The sequence below is a fragment of the Anarhichas minor genome, unplaced genomic scaffold, assembly GCF_050575085.1.
Source record: "Anarhichas minor isolate MPS153535 unplaced genomic scaffold, ASM5057508v1 ptg000002l, whole genome shotgun sequence".
Taxonomy (NCBI): domain Eukaryota; kingdom Metazoa; phylum Chordata; class Actinopteri; order Perciformes; family Anarhichadidae; genus Anarhichas; species Anarhichas minor.
Window position 1 is genome coordinate 8,162,175 of NW_027466448.1, and position 22,387 is coordinate 8,184,561.

The 22,387-nt window shown below is 40.7% G+C and overlaps 2 protein-coding genes and 3 non-coding genes across 8 annotated transcripts; 4 read left to right on the forward strand and 1 right to left on the reverse strand.

Moving 5' to 3' along the window:
* Window positions 1–1,386: 1,386 nt before the first annotated feature.
* On the reverse strand, window positions 1,387–14,835 carry st8sia5 (ST8 alpha-N-acetyl-neuraminide alpha-2,8-sialyltransferase 5). 4 transcript variants are annotated; one of them, XM_076088372.1, is made up of 9 exons: window positions 14,156–14,835; window positions 9,964–10,071; window positions 9,406–9,492; window positions 6,661–6,753; window positions 5,772–5,858; window positions 4,926–5,070; window positions 4,656–4,768; window positions 3,792–3,884; window positions 1,387–3,671 (listed from the first exon to the last, which is right to left on the reverse strand). In XM_076088372.1, exons 1-9 carry the CDS (start codon window positions 14,299–14,301, stop codon window positions 3,209–3,211), a joined length of 1,335 nt encoding a protein of 444 aa, XP_075944487.1. In that variant the 5' UTR covers window positions 14,302–14,835; the 3' UTR covers window positions 1,387–3,208. The 4 variants fall into 4 exon arrangements, with proteins under 4 accessions (XP_075944487.1, XP_075944477.1, XP_075944502.1 ...); XM_076088362.1 differs by having other exon boundaries at window positions 5,772–5,930; XM_076088387.1 differs by lacking the exon at window positions 9,406–9,492.
* Window positions 14,836–16,716: 1,881 nt separating this feature from the next.
* rpl37 (ribosomal protein L37) lies at window positions 16,717–19,589 on the forward strand. The gene is made up of 4 exons (XM_076088400.1): window positions 16,717–16,850; window positions 17,606–17,741; window positions 18,094–18,178; window positions 19,479–19,589. The coding sequence occupies exons 1-4, from the start codon at window positions 16,740–16,742 to the stop codon at window positions 19,546–19,548; spliced, it is 402 nt and encodes a 133-aa protein (XP_075944515.1). The 5' UTR covers window positions 16,717–16,739; the 3' UTR covers window positions 19,549–19,589.
* On the forward strand, window positions 17,449–17,528 carry LOC142948270 (small nucleolar RNA SNORD72). The gene has a single exon (XR_012953479.1). It is a non-coding gene; the product is annotated as a small nucleolar RNA SNORD72 (small nucleolar RNA).
* LOC142948276 (small nucleolar RNA SNORD72) lies at window positions 17,880–17,959 on the forward strand. Its single transcript, XR_012953481.1, has one exon. It is a non-coding gene; the product is annotated as a small nucleolar RNA SNORD72 (small nucleolar RNA).
* LOC142948269 (small nucleolar RNA SNORD72) lies at window positions 18,809–18,887 on the forward strand. The gene has a single exon (XR_012953477.1). It is a non-coding gene; the product is annotated as a small nucleolar RNA SNORD72 (small nucleolar RNA).
* Window positions 19,590–22,387: the final 2,798 nt, after the last annotated feature.

The following is a 22,387-nucleotide window of genomic DNA, read 5'->3' on the forward strand; positions in this document are numbered from 1 at the left end:
ATATAAGTGCACTCAACATGAAGCTAGAGCCAGCAGGCGGTTAGGTTAGGTTAGCGTAGCTTAGCTTAGCTTAGCTTAGCATAATGCTGTCTAATGCAGTCATTCCTTACAATCACAACAACTTCCTTCAAAGGGCCAATGAAAGTGTAGTATTGTCTTAAGAAGTACCTGTATTTAAATTATGTTGCACTCTATAAACTGAGATATTTGGTAAAAAATGTTTTGTTGCAGTACCTTATTGCTTTATAGTGAGTAAAAGTGTTGAAAAATACAAAGCAAACCCTAAAATCAATAGCTTTACATTAACTTGGACTAATACTATATCAACATTCAAAATAAGAAAGACAATAGATTCATATTTCTCTGACTTCAGTCTTGCAACACTGTTTTTATAATAGCACAAATTCCTCTATGCAAATTCTCGTTTCAGTTCTATCACACTGGCGTACTCATCTGCACCTGTGAGCCAAATCATCCCATTAGTCTTATTGCTGCCACCTGTCACCCGATAGGTATCGAGGGGTAGGGCACACTTTGGTCATATTGATCTTTCAACATCAGATTACCCAACCTACGGATGACAGCAGAGAGTCAAACCTCATTTGACCCACGCACAGAGGAATCAAACTAATCACATTTAACAACATTCATGTAATAAGATTTAATAATTAGCTCCGCCAAGGAGGTTGTTTTCGGTTCGGTTAGTTTGTCAGAAAAACTGACTAGGCCTACTACTACTGGCCCGATTTTCATAAAACAAGGAAGTAAGCATTACATTTTTGGAGCCGATCTGAATCACGGGGCAGATACACAATTTAGTTTTAGTTTTCATGAAAATAGGGAGATGGGGCATGGGCTTAGAAGTCTGCGCTCTCAAGTGCCCTTCTAGTTCTTATGTCTTGCAGACCACCAACCAAAAAACAGAATTGTCTATATTCTCACTTAACGTTTAAAATCTTTCTAACTGGATTAATTCACCTTTCTTGTGCTCGCCAACAGTAGAAATTGAATTGTCCTCAACAGCCACAGCTCCACTAAGATATGATCTGCCATATTTCCGGCCATCGTTTGCTGAGTCAGTCAGTGAGAGGACACTGACACCCGGCCGCTGCTTAATAATTGAGGCGTTGACAAACCAGAGGTTAACTGATCTAAAATTAAATTGTTAAATCAGCATCGTGTGTCTTCTGTGGCCACAACAAGCGCAGCATGTGGTGGTTAGCAGGACATTTTGTAAATCAGGCAGCATATGAACGCCTGTTCTTATTTGTGGCAGTATTATTTTAATATGTAATGAATGAGCTCGAGTATTGCAGCAGTGTGCTCCTGTGCTTTCCCCCACACACAAATGTACACACACAATAATATTGAATCCATAAACATAAGTGAGAAAATCCAAACAAGTTTATTTACAAACACAATACCATTATAAAGAATGATCCAGAGTCAGTTAAGAAGCACTGTTAACCGTGACCTCTTTTCAGTACACAGACCAGTTCCCTTCCTTTGCCATTCTTGATTCAGTTGTGTCTGTGCAACAATTTAGTGGTCAAGCTAAAACATTTGGTGTTCATATTTGCTCATATCTCTTGTGCATAAACACACAAATAGTCTGTATAAATCGTGAAATAAACAACATACATCTTATCAGCAACGATGTCCCTCAAACACAAAGAACTAATGGAGAAGTGCTGAGCAGAGCTTGAACAGAGGAGAAATTAAGAATTATGTTACAGCCTCTTAAAACCTTTTGCAGTGTAAAACTAAATAAACAGTAAAAACCGTCACAGCTCTCCAGTGCGTAAATGCACGATGCTTTCTGGAGTGCAAGCTGAATGTCCACATTTCAAATGGTAAGGGGAAACATTACAGTGGAAATGAAAGTGTCGTAGAAGTTCACAAAAAGTTCAGCAACCATCTTCGTGCATGTCTGATCAATAAGAACTGGGTCTGCTATTGTACAATTCAACGAATCCTATCTTCTCTCTGTGTTTGTGTATATATCTCCAAGAGCACTGTGAGCTCCAGTGGAGGCTTACGTGTAAACATTTCAGTGATCATTGAAGCAGGCACACACAAAGCCAAGTATAGAGTAAAGTCATGCAGAGCGTTACATGATTATGAATGGACTTTACAGGGGGGGTAAGACTTCGCTAATTGCAATAGAATATAAGCCGAGAGCCGCACATGAATTTCTGTACCTTAGAGAGTCTTAAACATCCTTTGATTCAAGAATAAAACTACAATTTAGTTTGATGTTAATGTATTTGTAGATAAGCAAAACACACGGGTGCATTGCATATCATGTAGAGGGGTTCGATATCTCATAAGGCAGCATGGCTTAAGACATGAATGACAATGAGACGCTGGGTCGCTTCAACAGTACTGTGAGTACAATGTTGCTCTACAAATTGGACGGCATCGAGTTTTGCTCACGTGGCGTAATTTTGAAATATTAATCTAGTTTTTGTCCAAAATCATGACAAGCCAAAAAAGAAAAAGGGGGAAAAACATCCTCGCCTCTGCATGCACAACTTTCTTCACCAGAAATACCAGAGGATGTCTTTAATTAGTAGAGAGTAGGCCCCTGAAAACAGGCCATGTCAATAGTGTTTTTAAAATGTTCACCCAGTGAATCTGGTGAATAGGAAATAGATTACAAAAGTAGACAATTAGATGTTGGAATTTTATCTTTTTTTTTTTCAAATATTAGCTTAATACTACAGTCCAGGTTTTGTTTTACACAAACATTAAAAGCTGCCACACCCACAGAGTGTCCAAGATAACGAGAGAAGACAGGGGGAATGAGGGGGCACAAAGACACCCACTGCGGCCCATTTCAGCGTAAATATCTGTGCAATGTTGAGTAGAAACACCTCTGTACAGCAGAGCCACTAGAAAACTTCACAGAAACAACATCACTATGAAGACCACTTTTCACATTAAAAACAAGCATCATGTGGTTAGAGAGTCGGAGACAACCGTGGTGATTTGATTGGCTAAGTAGACATCTTAAGGTACACATCGAAAAGAGAAGTATGTCGGCAGTTAAAGCGAGCCACCTTCACTGTGTCGTGGAATACGTGCAGAGAAGTGTACGCTCTGAAGGCCGACTCTCTGTTTTGAAATAGTGAAGTGTCTCATTTACTGAAATAGAACACAACCTGTAACTAAAAGGTCAACCACGTTAAAGCAGAGAAGTGGGCGATCACGTGCACGGCCCCGTGTGCACATTGATGATCCCACGAGTATGCATGTGAATGAAGTTGAAAATCTCATGGGGCATCGCATGGAAGCCCGGCCGCGGCTTGACGTTGTCATAGTAATGGTGAGTGATGAAGATGCCGGAGGGGTTCATGGGAAACGCCCAGAAACCGTAGAGGTGGACCTCCTCGCACATCTCCAAGGCGGCGGTCACAAGCATCAGGCCGCTGCTGACCCGCTTGGCCCGGACGCCCTGCACCGCCCAGAAACGCTGCACGTTGAGCAGGTACTGCGGGTGGAAGAAGAAGACGCCTCGCTGGGAGTCGAAGTCATCCAGCATATACTTGACTCTGAAAGATACTTCAGTGTTGCGGGTGTTGTAGAAGGCGGGAAGCACCACTGAGGAGTTCTCATAATTCTGTAGGACGTCGTAAAAGGGTCGCCGCCATTTCTCCAGCTTCTGAAATCTGCAGAGGAAGTGAAACGTGAGATGGCAAAAGCCAAAAGAGGACTGATTGAGAGAGAAAAAGAAAGAAAGAAAGAGAGAGAAAGGCCTGATTTCTCGCTCAGACCTTTAATTACAGTACCTCTCAGTAATAATGCTCGGATTTATTGTCACCAGATCTGTTTTAGTGCCAACATCAGCTGAGTACTTCTCATTGATGGGTGGTATGTTGCACCTGCAAAGAAGAAAGTACAAGTCCACTGATAACGGAGTTTAAATGTATTTGATTTAACTTGACACAAACTAGGCATGCTGGTGGGCTGCACTATTCATCATCTGGTAGTGATCAGGAGTTGGGTTTCTACAATAAATCAAACTTGACTGAATGTTTGCTAAACCCCTCCCCTCAACAGCAATCGTCATATCATAGCTTAGCAACCTTAACTAGGATTAGGACACCAAAAGCCTGTCGAGCTTTGGGTGGGTGGACTAGTAGACCTATAGATTGCACATTTAAGACCTTTTTACAGCATTCACATTTCTAAACAAGTCAGCTTGAAACATTAAAAAGTCAGTGACAGTGTTTTTATCCAACATATGAAACTAACGCTAGCTTAAAAATCGCTAGCTGATAAAATCAGCCAGCAATGAAAAAAAATTCAGCAAGTAATAGCAGGCATGCTATTCAAGTACAAATTAAGAAATAGGACGCCTGCCTTTGTCTTTCTAAGTCTGAAATCAGGGTTTCAAAATTAGTATGAATTTTAAAAGGTAAATCTGCCATTATCACTGTAAACTGTACTGTGCGAGGACAGAAAGCTTGATGTGTAAATACAGTAAATCACTAGCAAGAGTGTTGTAACACAGGCAAAAGATCAAGTGTAATGTTACAGGATTTTCTATTTGTGGGATAAGTCTTTTTGGGTGATTGCATGCTCTGTTGGCATTGTCCAAGTTTTATTCCTAGACAGCAATAACAAACACGGAAGGATGTTATCCCGTATACCTAAACACAAAATCTGCTGAGTCAATTTCCTTTCCACATTTGGTGTTCTTGATGATGCCGCCATTTCCAATAACAGCACATTTCTTGTACTGCGATTTGGAATACGGCATATCCTGGATGAAACAGACGCGTTGTGTTAAATTCAGACATACAGAATTGTGGGCTCTTAAACTCTAATAGATAGATTTAGTGGCATCAGACCAATGGTAGAAGAACAAAAGCCAATATGGAGGAACATAGCGAACACTCATAAACAGGTGCTGAACTCACATCTGGGAACATCTTGAAGACTTCGGTGGAAATGGGAAGAATACCACTGGTATCTACCTCGTACTTCAGTTTGGTCCCTGCAGGAGTGTTCCTCTTGGTGGTGAACAGAAAGGAAGGAGCATTACAGCAGCGAGACAGAGACATCCTTCGGGAGAACACCAGAGAGAGGAGGGAGTTAGTTTATTGGTAATAATTGTTTCTCTTTTCTTTCGATCTTTACAAAACCCAATATGTTATATAAAGAAGTATTAGAGTAGTGATCAATCTCTTTGCCACAAACTGGGATTTCACATTCTTTGTCACATTCGGTGACAAAGAACAAAATTGACCCGAAAGCATTGTTATTACAATAAATAAACATATTTCATGTTTAACATGTTGAACACAGATATATATTATATTTGTTTGCCAATAAGTAATTTACAGGTGAAGAACTGTACAGTTTGATACCCTATGACGCTAGTATATGAGTGGGTGAATTAGATCTGCAGTTACGAACAAACTGTTATTAAACTCCATTAACAGAAATAAAAATACATCCACAATATGGTGGTCATCCATAAAAAGTTCTGCCAACACCCATCACAGATATGGAGAATATGAAAACCCACAGTTTTACAGCTGGAGTCTCTGACACTTCCAACTGAAACATATCTTCAGTTAAACATGTATATGCCATTCATATACAATTTTAATATCTAAAAGTGATACATTAATGTAAAGTATGTTTTTGTGCTGTTTAAAGCACAAAATGACGGAGACAATGTGAAGAAATAATAGAAAAGTGACTTAAAAAAGAAATCTGGACATTTAGATGTACCTCTGCTGAGACTCAGTAATGCTTACTTGAAGTTGCCGGCCTCCTCCTTGTTCTGCTCCCATCTACACACCTGCAGGTTTCGCCATCTCTCAAACAGATCTGAAGTTTTCACCCTGGCAGACAGGCAGAGAGACTTGTGGAATGAGGAAGGATATCCATGGCCATGTATTTTCCGATTAAAGTTTCTATAAGGGTAGTAAATTGAAGAAACATAAAAACGGCTCAATAACACAAACAGGGGGGCAGTTGCAGTAGTTATTCTGTGCTGGCTCTACTGGCGCCGCTGGATCTGCACTTCTCTTAGAAGGAAGACAGTGGCTTCATCAAGCATGTCTGTAAATAGCTTGTCCTTGAGCTGACATTTCCTCCTTTGAGATGATTGGGAGTTGTGATTTTCTCTGGGAGGCAGCGTGGCACCATTACTCGGACTGTGTGGCACAATGACAGCAGATGTTCTCTGCCTGATGGCCCTTCGTCAATTGCCCAGAACACGTCTGACATTAAAGTTTGGCAGCCTGAGGGACACGCACAAAAGGTCACTGGACAATGTTCACATTCATACAAGACGAAATGTGCGTCTCAAATTTCAGCGAGCACAACCACTTCATGGAGGGGTTTAATTCATCTTGGCACTCATGTACTCCATGATGTAATAATGTGTTATTTATAGTTGAGAGTGACAATTTTCAGCTGTAAAATGTTGGCAATAAAATGGATGTCATGTGAGAAGATGTCAGTGTTGTTCTCGCCTCTTTGTTTTCGCACGCTTTGGGGATTTGCAGTGGACAATCAATCAAGTGGGGGATTTTCTCCCAACCTGATAGGAGCTTGTGGATCACCTTAAGGAAAAAAAACATGTTATTCTAAGTGAGGTTGTCCCCCTCACGTGCGGGCCACGTCATAATGACCACTCACATTGTCAAGACTTTGACGTCCATAATCTCCTGTCTGAGCTCCCTGCATGCAGTGGAGTTGTATTCATATGAGCCATCGTAGCTTTCCAGATACCTGGAGGGATAGACACAGTCATCCTCGGCCTTCACCTCTCCACACACAAGAGAATCAACAGAATTGAATTGAAAACTGTGGAGATAAAATGCAATATAAAAAAACTGTGTTGAAAGAAAACAATAAAAGGAAATAGCTTACATTTACTACAAAATGTCTTAATGAAATACTAGAATATCAGTGTGGCATTGTGGGATGACAAATGACAGAAGTGATGCAACTGATTTCAGGCGTCACAGACAGGATACGAGCATACGGTTCACTGGACACTTGCACCAGATTCTATTACATCTTAGTCTAAACCAACGTGATCCACTAACTGGAGAAAAGTAATACCTCTCATATTTTCGCTTATTTAATTGGTTATGATGAAAACTTGCATGGTTTAATGTCGGCATCCTGTGATTAAAAATGTGTATGAATGCTGTTTATCAATTTAGAAGAGTAACAGAAAACAGTCTGAAAGAGAAAAGGGGTTAAATGGTGGATTCGTTAGCTATAGCAGTGTAGTGTCCGATATGAGTATGAGAGGGTCTGTGCTTTTGTGTGAGGCAGAACAATACATTTATATAATGTATAATAACTGCACAAAAGTAATATTATTTGTCAGTAAACAATTAGATTTGGGGAATCTGATGAATATATTTTAGAATCATTATATTGAAATGGCAACATCAACAAAATGAAATGTCTGTTTTGAGTTGTGACTGTGTTTTTGGTGGATTTGAAAATTCATATCAAAGTTTCACTAAGTTGCCATTTTTCTGTGCACTGTTGCCTCATTTCTTGCAGCACAATATTGTCTTTACATGCAATTCGAGTGCAGTCTTCATAAAATGTGTGTGTTTGTGGGGGTGGTTTTTTTGCAAGTGTAACATTATACTTTAACATGTCACAGATAAACCAGAAGGCAAATTCAATGAACCATTAACTTGTAAATTCCACGTGTGGCCGCAGAGGCCGCTGTTCAGCAAACGTCACATAGTCCTGCTCTAATGTTGTGCTGATTAATGTGCTTAATGAATACTACAAATCAAAATGTTTCTCCAAATTCTGGATACTTTGATTAAGTGTAAGATTACAACACATCAAGTTAAAGCAAAATACTAAATAGAAAATGTAATTAAATTGCTATGACTAAAATAAGTGCTTCAAAATATGACTTTGCCTTGAAAGCCTTGAAACAACCTTTGAAATGGTTTGAAATTGAATGCAAATACAATATTGTTTGTCTTTGCTACAGAGGCGTGAGGCTATAAACAGGCACTAAAATGTGAGAAGTATACATTAAGTATTTATATCAGCCAAATGATTTTGTCAAAACTGACAATAGTCTCACCCCCAAAGGGTTTCTCTCTTTAGCTCTGATCTATAATTTTCCTTTTAGAGTCATCTCTCTCTGGCGGCATTTCCTGTAAATTAACTTGTTTTGTATAAATATAGATATGAATCGATACAGCTAATTTTACTTTTATTAAAACCAGCAATATCTACAGTTACCATGGTTTCAAAATATACCCCTTCTGAGATATATCTGAATCTCGGAAAGCTCTAAATGTCATAATATATTTTTCAAATTTACATGTATAATGTATCATGCTTGACGGAGAGTGGCGCGATTTAATTCTAAAATAGCAGCAATTGCATTTGTAAGAATGAACGTTGGTTTTAGTAACATCAGATAGAGAAGATGGAGTGTGGTGTTTTGGAAGATGGATAATATTGCAGAGTATTAACTTTGGCTGTGGAGGCAAACGAGGCGAGTTAAAAACAAACAAAACAACGAATAATAATAATAAGAAATGAACACAACGAGCAATACAATGCAGAGATGCATTAAAGGAACAAGATGCTTGGATGAAGTCGTAAGGAACAATGAAACTGGTTGTCTACATCCACCTGATGATGCAGTGTATTTCCGAGGTTTTACTGAGAGAAGCATCTGTTTTATATTCTATTCATGCTTGTTTTAGCTAAGATGATGAAACCTTTGCAAGTGTTCTCTGTTCAGTTCTAAAAGCAAGACAGCAATTCACTTGACGAGATGAATTTCACCTCATGGGGCATTTTAGGGTTAATCGTACAATGCTGGCTCAAAACCAATGCAGAATGAGAAAGACTAACCAGCATTTTACCACAGACACTGATATCTACTGCTCAGCGCAATTTTGAGCTTTTTTTGGGGGGGGGGGGGAGAATCTGGCACCTTTTTGTCTTATTGTAACAAGGAAAGCAAAGTGGAAAAGGGCGTGAATCCAGGTCGCAGAGAGAGACAATGCAGATGTGAGAAGGGGAGATAGGGGGAGCAGAGAGAAGTGTCCACACTATGTATATGGCACACACACAGAGCTGTGCAGGACACATGAGACACAGACTGAGGAGGACAAGGCATTCGGAGATGGGTGCTGGATGGGACACAGACGTACGAGGAGAAGCCAGTACATCAACAGGAGACCGTGGTTCAACCAGCTTCTGAAGGGGGGATGGGGATCTGGGGTCGAGGTGGACGGGATCAGACAACATGCAAGAGCAAATCTGAAGTGCAACCACCACTGAAAAAATATGAGAGTTTATACCTTTCAGAGTAATGAAAAAAAAGAGGCATTCTTGGGTTTCTGTGAAAATACTAAAAATGCCTTCAAACTGTCCTACCTTTTTTTTTTCTTCTTAATATCGGCTAGGCAGGGTGTGACTATTACGGAGATCTGTGAATCTGGCTGAAAATTCTGACGGAAACATCTGTCAACATGCAGACAGGTTAAGTTAGAGTTAAATATGTGTTAAATATGTGCTGTGACATCACCACCCCTGCTAACTTCCTAAACCTGCAGATTTTAAAACAAGTATAGAGCAAAAAAGTGTACATGTGCTGCAGCTTTTATTCTCTCTAAATTATCTGAGTAGACTGCTGTACACGTAACAGCGACCCAGTCCACACATGCAGGGCTGGGTCGTCACTTTAAGATGTATTTGAAACTTGTGCTCTCTCTCTTTCTCTCTCTTTCTCTCTCTCTCGCTCTCTTTCTTTCTCTCTCTCTCGCTCTCTCTTTCGCTCTCTCTCGCTCTCTTTCTCTCTCTCTCTCTCTCTCTCTCTCACACTCTCTCTCTCTCTCTTTCTTTTTCTCTCTCTCTCTTTCTTTCTCTCTCTCTCTCTCTCTTGCACTCTCTTTTCTCAGAGGTGTTGTGCAGAAGGTCACTATGGAAAGGTACCTTTTCCTTCCATTTCTGGCAGGCTTCAGAGATCCATCATCCGAGAAATTAACGGGACCGGTCCAATTTCCTGTCTCGTCCCCTTTGAGTCGGCTAAACTGTTGCGCACTAGCAAGAAAATGAATCAGTTTATTTGTGATTTATTGTCCTTACTGTGCAAAAAGTCAAACACATACAACCAAGCCCAACGCAAATTTGCACATTCACACATTCACACACACACACACACACACACACACACACACACACAGATATACAATAAGGGGGACCAGCTTTTTGGCTCAAGAAAAACAAGTCAAAGTATGACATCAAAAATGGTTAGAATGAATTCTCGGTTAATGACATCATGGTTTGAATGGTTCCTTTATGCTCAGCCGGGCTGTTGCCACTATCCTCAGTGTGGTTCAATCACCCACACCCTGCAATATTGGCCTGCAGGAGTGTTAGACTTTTAGTTAGATATTTTGAAGTGATTTTAATAGCGGCACAATAATTGACCATACATTTTTAACAAAAACATGTCCGTGTCTATACTTCTTCTTTTCGTTGCACTGAAGCGTGATGGTTATATGGCTGCATTATCAGAAATGTAGCATCTGATGTTTTTTAAGCAGGACGCATTTTAGCGACTAAAAGTCAGGATAGCTGTGCCTTGCTGTGGTTTTGATCTTTTCATGGGATTTGTTGACAATAAGTTTAGAATCTAATATCAACATATTAAAGGTTGGGAGTTCTTCCATTGTGAAGAGACTAGTCACAGTCCATCCAGATATCAGTGGGTGGACAACTTCTCCTCGTTAGCGACTGATTATTATGCAAGTATTCATGTGTGACTAATCTCTGAGAGTGCTCTGTGGGTGTTGGGCTAAATTCAGCAGGGAAACTGAACCCAAAGAGCCTTTCTGGGTGCATTATGTGATCGAGTATTCATCGTCGGGGACTCATGTCAATACCCATAAGCAGGCGCATTCTCTTCAACACCTCAATAACACCCTGTAACCGGATACTGAGCAGAACACGTTAAAATCAGAACCATGTTCCTCGGTTTGGGATGTGTGCCTACAAGAGGACAGCTGTTATACAGAAAAGCTAATCAAACCGGTGCAATTTTTATCGCTTAAACCCTTAATCTTAATCATCACCAAAACACTGTGCCTGTGAAAGCTTGACTTGATCAATAACACATATATTATTGGATATTTTCCAATAGTGTGGCTACCAATAAAACCCTAATCAGTCTCATGTGGCTCCCATTGACTCAAAGGTCAATCCATAGTCTTCAAGTCAAACATTAAGAGTCCATTTATCTCCCATTGGCTCAATTATGAGCACAGTATAGACAGTAATCTCATCATTAGTTCAGACAAACAACAAGCACAAAGTTGCTCTGCTGCACTAATGTGCTCTGATTATGCCCTTGGGCGCCATTAATGGGACTTGAAAGCAGGAAGGACTTTTATATTCGATTTTGTGACTCGGCTGGTTTTAAGGGAAGGGCTGGACGTTGACTCAGATGGCCATTTATTATGTCACGGGGTATTTCCTGTAACAACTATAAGGGCTCCCTACGATGGGCACTTCATTGTCTTTATCAATACATCAAAGATAACAATTGTATTCATGAAAACAGATGTGAGCTCCTCTTGATTTCTTCCTTACTGCATTATAGGTATCTGATAAGATGTCGAAAAGTGGGCTATTGTGTACTTTTTTGCACACTGTCTTTGTCTTTTTTTGTCTTCTCTATGTTTAACAGGGAGCCACTCCTGTAAATAGTGTAAGTGCTGTGTCTTAGAAATAATAAACTAGCGGTTCCGTGTGCTGTGCTAGAGTCAATAAATCCATGTAAAGCTCTGAAAAAAGATATTTATAATTCAACCTCAATACATAATGCACCAAGAAAGGCTCATGAAAAATTAAGAGTACAGAAAAAGACTATTTATTGTAAAGCCAACAATTTTGATAATATAATCGTTTGTATGTCATTTTTCAAGCAAGAATTAGTTTATTTTTGGTTTTGAAAGGGAGTGCAACTTTTTTTCCTGATGTTTTATATAAAATGATCTCCAGATTAACTGACAATGAAATCATTAGTTCCACTTGCAAAGACACTAATTCTTTGGATGGTTACAACCAGCCTCTTGGCCTTTAGTGCTCCTCTTTCTAGCTGGGAGTATTTTTAGATATCGCCCTCTTCAAGTCACAGAGAGTTGAAAGTTAATATGTCTTCATTTACAGAAGTGTGTCACTGGCTACGATCAATTAAAATAGGCTTCCCTCTTGAATCAGCAACTGCCATTTTACAATCTTACGTTCTCCGCTACTTCATCTTAATGCGAGTGAAGGCGGGGAGCGAGCTGATTCATGTGACACCACAATGTGACTCCGTGGAAACTCAATGACCAGAGTTATCACGTACAACACTGTTCATGACTTAGACTTGACTCTAATGTGCGACCTCACACATTTAGAGCAGAGCGCTCTACCCTCTGGTCATGTGGGATGGACGTATACACAAAGTGAGCTGATGTAAGATTGATAAAACTGTTACGATAAACTTTCACCCAATCTATGCATCCAAATGTCTCCTCTGCTGCCGCTCTGGCCTCGACGCCTCTGGAAATTTGCAAAGATGTTTTTTTTAATAGAGTGCATAAAAAACGCCTTGCCAGCATATTCTCATGCTTGGGCAGGAAAAGAGGTTGGGTGTGGTCGGACCCATGTGGACAACGACTTCTGCTTGTTTACGCTTGAAAAGATGTCATAAGATGACGTATCCCCCCCTCCCCCCCTTCTCTCTCTCTCTCTCTCTCTCTCTCTCTCTCTGCATCACACACACACACACACACAGACAAACAGCACTCCCTCTCAGTCTCTCACTCTCGCCGTCTCCTTCCCCTCTCTCCCCCACTTGCACTGAGGTGTGTGTGCAGACAGACTGTAGCAAAATGGCTGCCGCTGCATGAGCCCACTGCTTTCTGTTGGGTGGCTTGTTCCCATCTTACTCCCAGAGGGACACAGGCGAAGGAAAGTGTGTGTGTGTGTGTGTGTGTGTGCGTGTGTGTGTGTGTGCGTGAGTGTGTGTCGGGTCTGAATTCATGCATCTCACCGCAGAGGTCGAGATGCCATGAATCCACATTAAGTATCATCAGACCAGCCCAGCAGGGTGGCAGGGGAGGGGTTAGCAGCTGTGGGGAGCTTTCAGATTGAAGCGCATATATGTTTGCTTTGAAGGTAACATATATGTGCAAACATATCTGGAGGTGGGGATAAAGTTTTCAGATTGTTCCTTTTGGTTTGGAGTGAGATTTGGTGTTCTTTGTGGGATATTTTTTTTGTTTTAACCACCTAAAGATAAAACATCCCGGCTTCTCTGCATCTGCTCGTCTCGCACTGAAATTTGTCTCAGAATGTAATGAAAGGGGGCCTGCAATTTAGCGGATTAAATGCGGGTGGATGAGTACGAAAGAGGACCATCCATATCAGGGAGACAGGTACTGTTGCAGAGGTATGATAAAACATGGCTCTGCAGTGGCTGTGTGTGAGCTGGGTGCAATCTGGTGAAATGATTTATTTAACAGGGACCGATAAGAAATACACATCATCTTTATAGTGTCGATAGCAGTAATCATCATCATCAGCTCCAATAGCTTTCAGTTGCATTGTGATAATCTGATGCCTCTGTAAGATGTAGGCTACGACCAGTCAAGAAGGCTGAAACAGAAAATAAAAATAAAGATCTTTGGGGGGAAAGAAAAAGAAAGGGAAAACATTACCATACACAGCTGGAACACTGTGTATGGTATGAATGTGATGCTTCGCTTTCAGAAAATATCAAAAAAAGAAATCCAATGGAAGTTGTTTCTATGCCACTGGAAAATAAAATGGATGGTTAATTGCTATTGTTCTTTTCAGCCATGAAAGCTTGTTTTCCCCATGCGTCCCGACATAGTTCATCCAGACTACTCCCATTTATACTGAACAATGTATCATTTTTATCATTCATTATCTGTTTTTCACCATTCAATCATTACCTGGGCAATAAGTCTCACACAAAAAGGCTATGAATGCATGCTTTTTTTTTTTTAAAGCTGAATGAATACAGCGTGTATACAACTGTTGTTATAAACAGCAAGGCCGCTATAATAGCCTTTTTTTAAGGGACGACTAAACAATGATAATCGGCACTTACCTCTTAATGTAGTTTTTCCCATAGAGAATCTGCTGCAGTAGTGTGACGAGTCCAAATGCGCAAAGGAACATAAAACAAAGAGATCTATTGCCGAGTATATCTTTACCCGACGATGGGTCGGCGTATCCCATTCTTCGGCGCAGCATCCAGGGCTGACGGTGACACCCGGTTAGGTGTCTCTCTCCGCTGCATTCAGGACCAGGAGCGCAGGGGTCGTGTACCCGCTGGACAGGACATTGCCCCTCACCTTTCTAGGCTATGTTAATGCTCTCGCACCGCAGCATCATTGCTGTTGGATGATAAGCATCGCAATGAATCGCCAGTTGTGACCTCAATTGTAAATCATTAACAGCCCTGTGTCCACTTCTGACGAAATAATTCTTATATTTTCATATATTTTGGTGTAAAAACATTAAACGTCCCGCGGTAAATTGTTGATTTGTGTCGAATATCATGCGCTGCGCTCCTCGTCTCGACGAGGTGCAGTCGCTCGGTCGGATGCAAGCAATGCAGATTCTCCAAAATAACGCGCACAGAAAGATTATTTTCTCTAGAATAGATCTCGAAATGTTAAATCAGATAAAGCAACGGCATCGATGGCGAGTGCGATTTTTCTTTTCTCTTTAGATCACTGATGCGAGCTGCGACAGAAAACACACACACACATCCTCCATGCTTCATCTCAAAATCTGAGCAAAGCTGCGTGACTGAAATGTAAATGAAGGAGGATGCGCCTTTTCTCAGCCTGGCAGCTGGGGGCGCGTCGCGCTTCATTCAGATGCTCCTCACTCAGCCAAAACCCAAGGTCATGGTCTCCTTTAAACGAATGCACCTGAGCTCTTAAAATAGCCCATTTAAATTCACCTGATTCACCTGACCTCCTTAGGCTGGTAAAAGTGTATCAGCACTTGCCCCTAAACCGTAGATTACGTCATCTAAAAATAACATCTCATTATAATTTCTTCAGAGCTGATGCTGTTGTAAAATCAATGCATGATGTGTTTTTTTTCTTCCTGTAACTTGTTTCATGTCTCAGCATTATCCTTTATTCTTTATTCCTTTTATGCATTGCAGTTCGTGTCAAAGTGACAGACACAAGATTGTATTGCATTACTATCTGTCTCAGTCTCTCACTGTTTTAGGTCTATGGGGACAATTTAAAACCTGAACAGCAACATTTTGGCAAACTAAACAGATGCCCTGACAGCAGTACCTCCTCAGAGCCAAGCCCCTGACAGATGTCAGTGCATCTTTATAGTGCAGTTGCTGGTGATTGTATTGACATTGATTTCTGTCTGCTTTGACAGCTGTTTGAATGCTCTCATAAAAGTCCACCGGGACAGTCTGGGCAGCATCACCAGCATCACCTTTACAAGCTGCAGAGCCGTAGGTGAATGTGAAATGAGAAATAGCTGATGAGCCATCAGGTCACAATGGTGTCAGGCTCTTATACACTTGAGATGTGGGGATTTTAGGAATATATCTGCCCTGCAGTGGGCGTGTTTGTAAATCGATACCACTTTTACTGACATATTAATTAAGAGACTCACATTATCTTTGTAACGTTAAGTAATCCACATCACTGAACCATCTATAAATCAGATGAAAACACAAATAATGTAATTCCTAGTTTTAGTCATCCATAGGTTTATTTTCTGCCACTTAACCTGGGTGAGCATAAAGGCTAAACAAAGAAACCCAGATATCCATCTCTCGAGCCATGGCCCTCAGGACCTGCGGCACTCCCAGGCCAGATTGCATATAGTCCCTCCAGCATGTTCTGGGTCTGCCCTAGAGCTCCTCCTAGTTGGACATGCACAGAATAGCTCCAAAAGGAAGCATGAAAAAAAGTGAGCCAGACACCCTGCAAAGGAATGCTCATTTCTGCCTTCACGTTTATTTTCTTTGTCACCCATTAAGAGCTTAAATTGTCATCATGAGCTTGGAATATATCCATTGCTGGATTAACCAGCTATAGGCATGGGTTAAATGAGCTGGCGGGCCATAGACCCCCGCTTCCTCCCCATCTCTGAGTATGCACTCCGTTATGATGATGACAACTTAACAAGCACAAGACATGAGAGGCAGCTAAAATCCACTTTACGTTAAATTATTTTGTCAAGCTCAATTACCTTCATTGAGCTTGACACCTTCATACTTCTCTACTGGAACACTGCCTGGTGTCCAGTTTGCTATAGGTCAATTAGTTTGTTGTAATTGGATTAAACTGGTTTTCAAATATGAACCATCAACTAAAATAATACTTAAAAACTTAAAACTAGCCTATATCTTGACATCAAGATTGGATGATATTGTGGTACCTGCAGTCTCATCTACACACACCAATCCACCTTTCAATCTTCCATTTTACACTCATTCTTAGTACCTTAGCTTGACCTTTATCATTGACCAATTACCTTTTAAAAATGTATTTATTTTCTGCCGCACAAACTAAATCCTCATAAATAAATCCCTGGCTGTTATAATGGCATTGGTTTATATTATCAACATGCTGTATAAAATACGGAAAATACAGGCATTGAAATTAAATGAACGTTCCCTTTTGCTGAACATTTTTAGCTAAATGCTACACGGGGTCACATTTCGGTGTTACACAGGAAGCAGCACGGATGTGATTTTATGCGCCGCAAATTCCTCTTCCGGTCTCTTTTCCCTTAGCCCCTGGACGAAAATGGTAAGTTGTAACGTTGGCGGACAGAAATCTCTTAACATCTGTGTAATTAGTCGTTTATCTGACGCGAATAGTTGGTTCTTCGATGTTGAATAAACATCGTAACCGTTCGGGTGAAGTATTTTTTAGATGATGCTTCGTTTTAGTAAGATTAACGCTGTTCCTGTTGCATCCATCCAGCGTTTATTTGCTACTCGTAGCATTGAGATTCAGGGTACAGAATGGGCCCAAGTTAGCCGGGAAAAGACTACATAACTCTGGACATCTTCGGGTATACCCGGCAAGCTACCACTGAAGAATTGTTTTTATCAGTCTTGTTAATGTAGCAAGCTAAATGGTTTAACTTACGAGCTTTCCCATAGCGGTTAGCATAACTGGCTAGCCGCTTCGTCCAGCACTGAATGTGCTTACAGAGTGTACACACTGTCAGCATGCAACTGTGGCTAACCTGCTAACGTTTGTATGCAGCTGAGCACAAGTATTTTGTCAAGATGTTACCTTTTTGAAGGCGTCATATTAACTTATATACACGTTGTTGTCCTAATACTAAGAACGTAATCGATATTGCATCCAACTTAAAGTGGTGATTGTTGCCTCTTGAGTCTTGTCAGTGATGTTTCTAAACACAAATGTCTGAACAAATGATTTCCTGTGATTTCATTCTTGTTACTGAGACAAGACGGTCAGAGCTTTAGACCTGAAGTGAATGAAGTCTTTTTGGGAATTGTCTTTGACCTCCTAATGTTCTCTCTTCTCAGACCAAGGGAACATCCTCTTTCGGTAAGCGCCGGAACAAGACGCACACCTTGTGCCGTCGTTGTGGGTCCAAGGCCTACCACCTGCAGAAGTCCTCCTGTGGCAAATGTGGCTACCCCGAGAAGCGCAAGAGAAAGTGTAAGTCACCTAATGACAAGACTACCATTTTACTCAAAACATTGTTGGCAAGTGTGCTGTTGGCTTTAAAATGGGACGTAAACATGCAGGGGTAATCGATATTGCATCCAACATCAAGTGGTGATTGTTGCCTTTTGAGTCTTGTCAGTGATGTTTCTAAACACAAATGTCTGAACAAATGATTTCCTGTGATTTCATTCTTGTTACTGAGACAAGACGGTCAGAGCTCATTGAGCTCATAATACAGTATTATGGTCAGGTATATTGTGCAGACATAAGTGGAATCACTTCACGATGTGTTGGTACATTCACCAGCTTTGCCTTGATGTATACTGATGTTTGTTTTTTGCAGACAACTGGAGCGCTAAGGCCAAGAGGAGGAACACCACTGGAACCGGCCGTCTGAGACACCTGAAGGTTGTCTACCGCAGATTCAGGTGAGATCTTTAGACGAGATGCACACAGAGCAGAACATCAGGTGTTACTGGATGTGTTGCTAGTTATGTGATTCTGCTATGAAAACGCGCTTGCGAATCGGCAATGTATAAATGTTGCAGTGTCATGTTGATGCTGAGACTTTGAAATAGTATTAACCCAAAGGCCGCGGTGAAAATGTGTTCGCTTTAAATCACTCCTGAAACCGTTAAGATGCGATAAACACTCGTTAAAGATTTTTGATTTATCAACTTGGAACAACAAACATTGGATCTGCTATCGAGGCGTGTTGATAAATTCCCAACATGTAACGTAAGCAAAGATTCCTGCATCTTACATTTAACTGCCAAGAGGAAGCTGATATCAGCACACTGACCTATTCAGACGTTTGCATTGATTTCAGGTTGTGAAATGATTAAATAAACGGGCATGTTGCGGTGACATTGCATTAAAATGTGGTGTGTCAAATAAACAATTTTAAACGTATAAACATGAAGCTGTGAACTACATATCTGTGCTAACATGGCCTATAACGCAAGTGTACCTCAAAGACTTTCACTCAGGGGATCTGGAGCTTTATTGAGAACATATTTTTATATATATATATATTCAATTTCAAGACTTTTCAATGCTGCTTACCAATGATGGTGAAAAATAAATGTCTGAACAAATGATTTCAATATGATATCAGTGTTTTCTCTGAGGTAAGCTTCATTAAGAGATCGGGGACATGAGAATGAATACCCAGCTGTCGTCCAACGTGCCACATGAATGTCCTGAATGTTCAGGGTCCTGGTGTTGTGTCAGCTTGTTAACTGACTGAGTCTTTATTGTTATCGGTTACACCTGCGTGTCAAAAGGTGTGCGTTTGGTTTAAAAAAGCCCATTTAATGAGATCAGTTGACAAATCTCTGTAAACCTGAATTCATCCTGGCTCTGTTTGATGACTCACTTCTTTTAAGAAATGGCACTGAAATGCCAAGAGCGAAAAGCCTGCTTACCGTTTGTGCCACAGACTCTGTTTATTCTTCTGTTTTTAAACAGGTCAAGGAGAATTAAATATTTATGGTGTAGAATGAATCATTTCTACAGCTGTGGTTATTCTAGCTGGTTACCTAGCTAGCTTACCGACCCGCCTGCAGCTACCGGCATTGGATGGTAAACTGTGGGGCATGAAGCTTTTAGCACATTTTTGAGGAATATTAAATATAGTGACTTGTGACGCCAAGTTATATTACTCTACTTAAATTGCAATTCTCTGCATCAACCTCACGTTTCTTTTTTATTTGTTCTGTTTCCCAGGAATGGTTTCAGGGAAGGCACCACCCCCAAACCCAGACGTGCTGCAGTGGCCGCCTCCAGCTCATCCTAAAAGACACATTTTTTGTTGAATAAATGTGACGTTAAACAGGAGTTTCAGTCTCGATCTTTAATCGTCTGTCCAGTGAAAGCAAAAGACCGGCCAAGAGTGATGAAATAGACACGGGGTGTTCATTTATTCACACGTGGTTCATTCGTGCGAATCTCTAAAAGTTAAAAAACAAAAAAAAACTTTTTTGTCAAACCGAAACATAAACCTGAAATAAATGGTGTTTACAGAAATGTGATCTATTGTTTTAATGTTGGCTGTTTTGTAGTGAGATCAGTGGGTTTGAACAAATCTGCAAAATGACTATTATGTGCATGAGAGACTTTTTTCATTAATTTAATTATTTAGTTCAAAATATTAACGTGCTGAAAAGTGCATCAAAGCGTGCACATAAAGAGACTTCAGGGGTGAAATGAAAAGATTGCCTATTAATACTCGATCAAGACTGAATAATTATTATCCAATCAAAAGTAAAAATCCAACAGGTTTTTCATTCATAGTGGTTGTATATCTCAGAAAGGCGTGTAGGAAATGTTAGTAAGAGTCGCGTTTCATGCACAATTTGCAAAGGCCTCACTGAAATGATACCTTTCAGACAGACACTAAATTCACTGATCAGTTTTGTTTTTTTTTAACAGCAAATGGTCCTGTGTTTCCACTGCTGTGTGAACACATCAAGCTGAGAAATGTTTTTTTTGCAGTCTAGTTTGTGGTGATGTGACACAAATGTGGAAAGCCAAATTATTCACCGGAGTGCTGAATGCAAACGGTTTCAGTACCGGATTTAAAACCTAACATCTTATTCCCATGCTGGAGATTGAGTTAGCCGGTCATTTATTGAGAGCATCATCTAAATAGCAGTTAACCGTATCAACACCCAGAGGACTTCCCCACTACTATGGCTGCAGACTGGGAACAAGTCTAAATCAGGGGGCCCTGCAACATTCAGATACTTTCACGGGGCCTCGGGTGAAATGTTTTCTAAGCCGCCCAGAACTTTTAGCAGCGCCCCTCTCTGCCTCCTGCACTTAGTAAAAGTGCAGCTGGAAGATAATCTGCAGCTTGAGTAGCAAAGCAGCAGTTTCCAAACATCTTCAGCCACAAAACAAGTCTAAATATTTAGCCGGAGCCAAACAATACTGAGATTTCTCAGATGACGACTGGAAGGAAGGCCGTTTACAAATGAGTCAAAGGTTTGTGTGTTATGGCTGCAGCTGGACAACATCAGAGACCACCACGGTGAGAAAACCAGCGGCCAAATGTGGTGGAAAAGTTTGAAATATCCCCCTCCTAAGATTTCACATAGCAGGTAACAATAAAGCCGTTTGCACCAAACTGAACTAGTATATTATGCCGTCAAGGAATTCCAGAGCTGTGTTTTTTTATGATTCCCAGAACCTGCCTCCACTCTATCAACAAATGTCTTTATTTTAATCTGTTGGTGGATCTGCCAAGTCCATCAAGATCTGCAACCTCACGCCGCAGAGTGAGTGTGGCTTCAATCACAGATATGCCTGCAAGCATTTCACAGCAGCAGTATTTCTCAACATAACTGCCGAGTACTGCCACTGTGTTTCTCCTCTGCGCTGCCAAAATACTCTCCACCTCTTCTGCCAGTTTCACTACAGCTCATCTGTATTTTTTTTTAATCACCAGTTTTATAGATTGAGCTAATTTTTTTTCACACATTCTTTGCCATATTTTTCGATGTACACACTTTATGAATATTGACTTATGTTCAAGGGATTTCCCTTGAACATGTTTGTTCCCTTTGTTTGTTCCCTTTGTTTGTTCCCTTTTTTGTGAACATGTCCCTTGTTTCCCTGTTTGCAGTATAGCAGTGTTCCCACCACTATAACTTTGTAGAAAAAGCATTACACAAATAAAGCCGTAGAATAGTACAGATACCTAAATGATGCAGAATCAGACTGCCGTGTTTACAGAACAAACCTTGTTTGACAAGTGTTTATTAAAGAAAGCTACAACTCCTGTATCATACCTGACGTGCTCTACATTAAATTAAAGGTTATCTAATCATACTCCCCTCTCTGGGCACACAGCCTCCGGGGGTCAGAGGTGAGATCATCCATTACATCCACACAGTCCTGACACATCTCCTCTACTTTGGCCTTGTGACCTGTGCTGGTGCTGTTTCTCCTCCTCTGTAAAAGTCAGTGTCTTCAGTGTGAGTGATACATGCCACGTGAACGTTAGAGCCAGAATGTGCAACTCAGCGATTCGACAAAGAACCAATGAGACAGAAACACAGACTGGTTCTTTTTGTCGAGGAATATCCAGTCTACTTTATTTTTCCAATTTTGCTACTTCCAGCACCTCCCATTTTAATGTGCATTTTTCTGTAATGTGAATCCCATTATATTGAATATTTTTGGATGCAACGCATTCTATAGATGAAGTTGTATTATCACTATGCACTTTTAAAACTAAGCGGTCAAAGCATGCGGTCCTCTTTACTAATGCAGAGCTTTGCTGCGACAGGTAACACTAATACCGTTATGACGACATGCCAGTGAGCCAGCACTGGCACTGAAGCAGCAAATGTAATTCAGCCAAGTTTCATCTTCAATTAATTACACCTTTTCACATGCTTTTCTCACTGTGACATGTCGAAATGTGTTCCATGAAGCTGAATAGCAGGTCTATTGTGTGTGTGCTGTAAACCAAAAAAAGGGGAACACCCCAGAGGAAGTACTTGTAGGCTTTGCTTCAATCGCATCCCACAGTATAGCCCAATATCCTCCAACATGAATATGTCTTGTAAAAATGATTAATTTCACGGTGCTAGCATGAGGGGAGGAAACATGGTGGGGGTGGGGGGGAG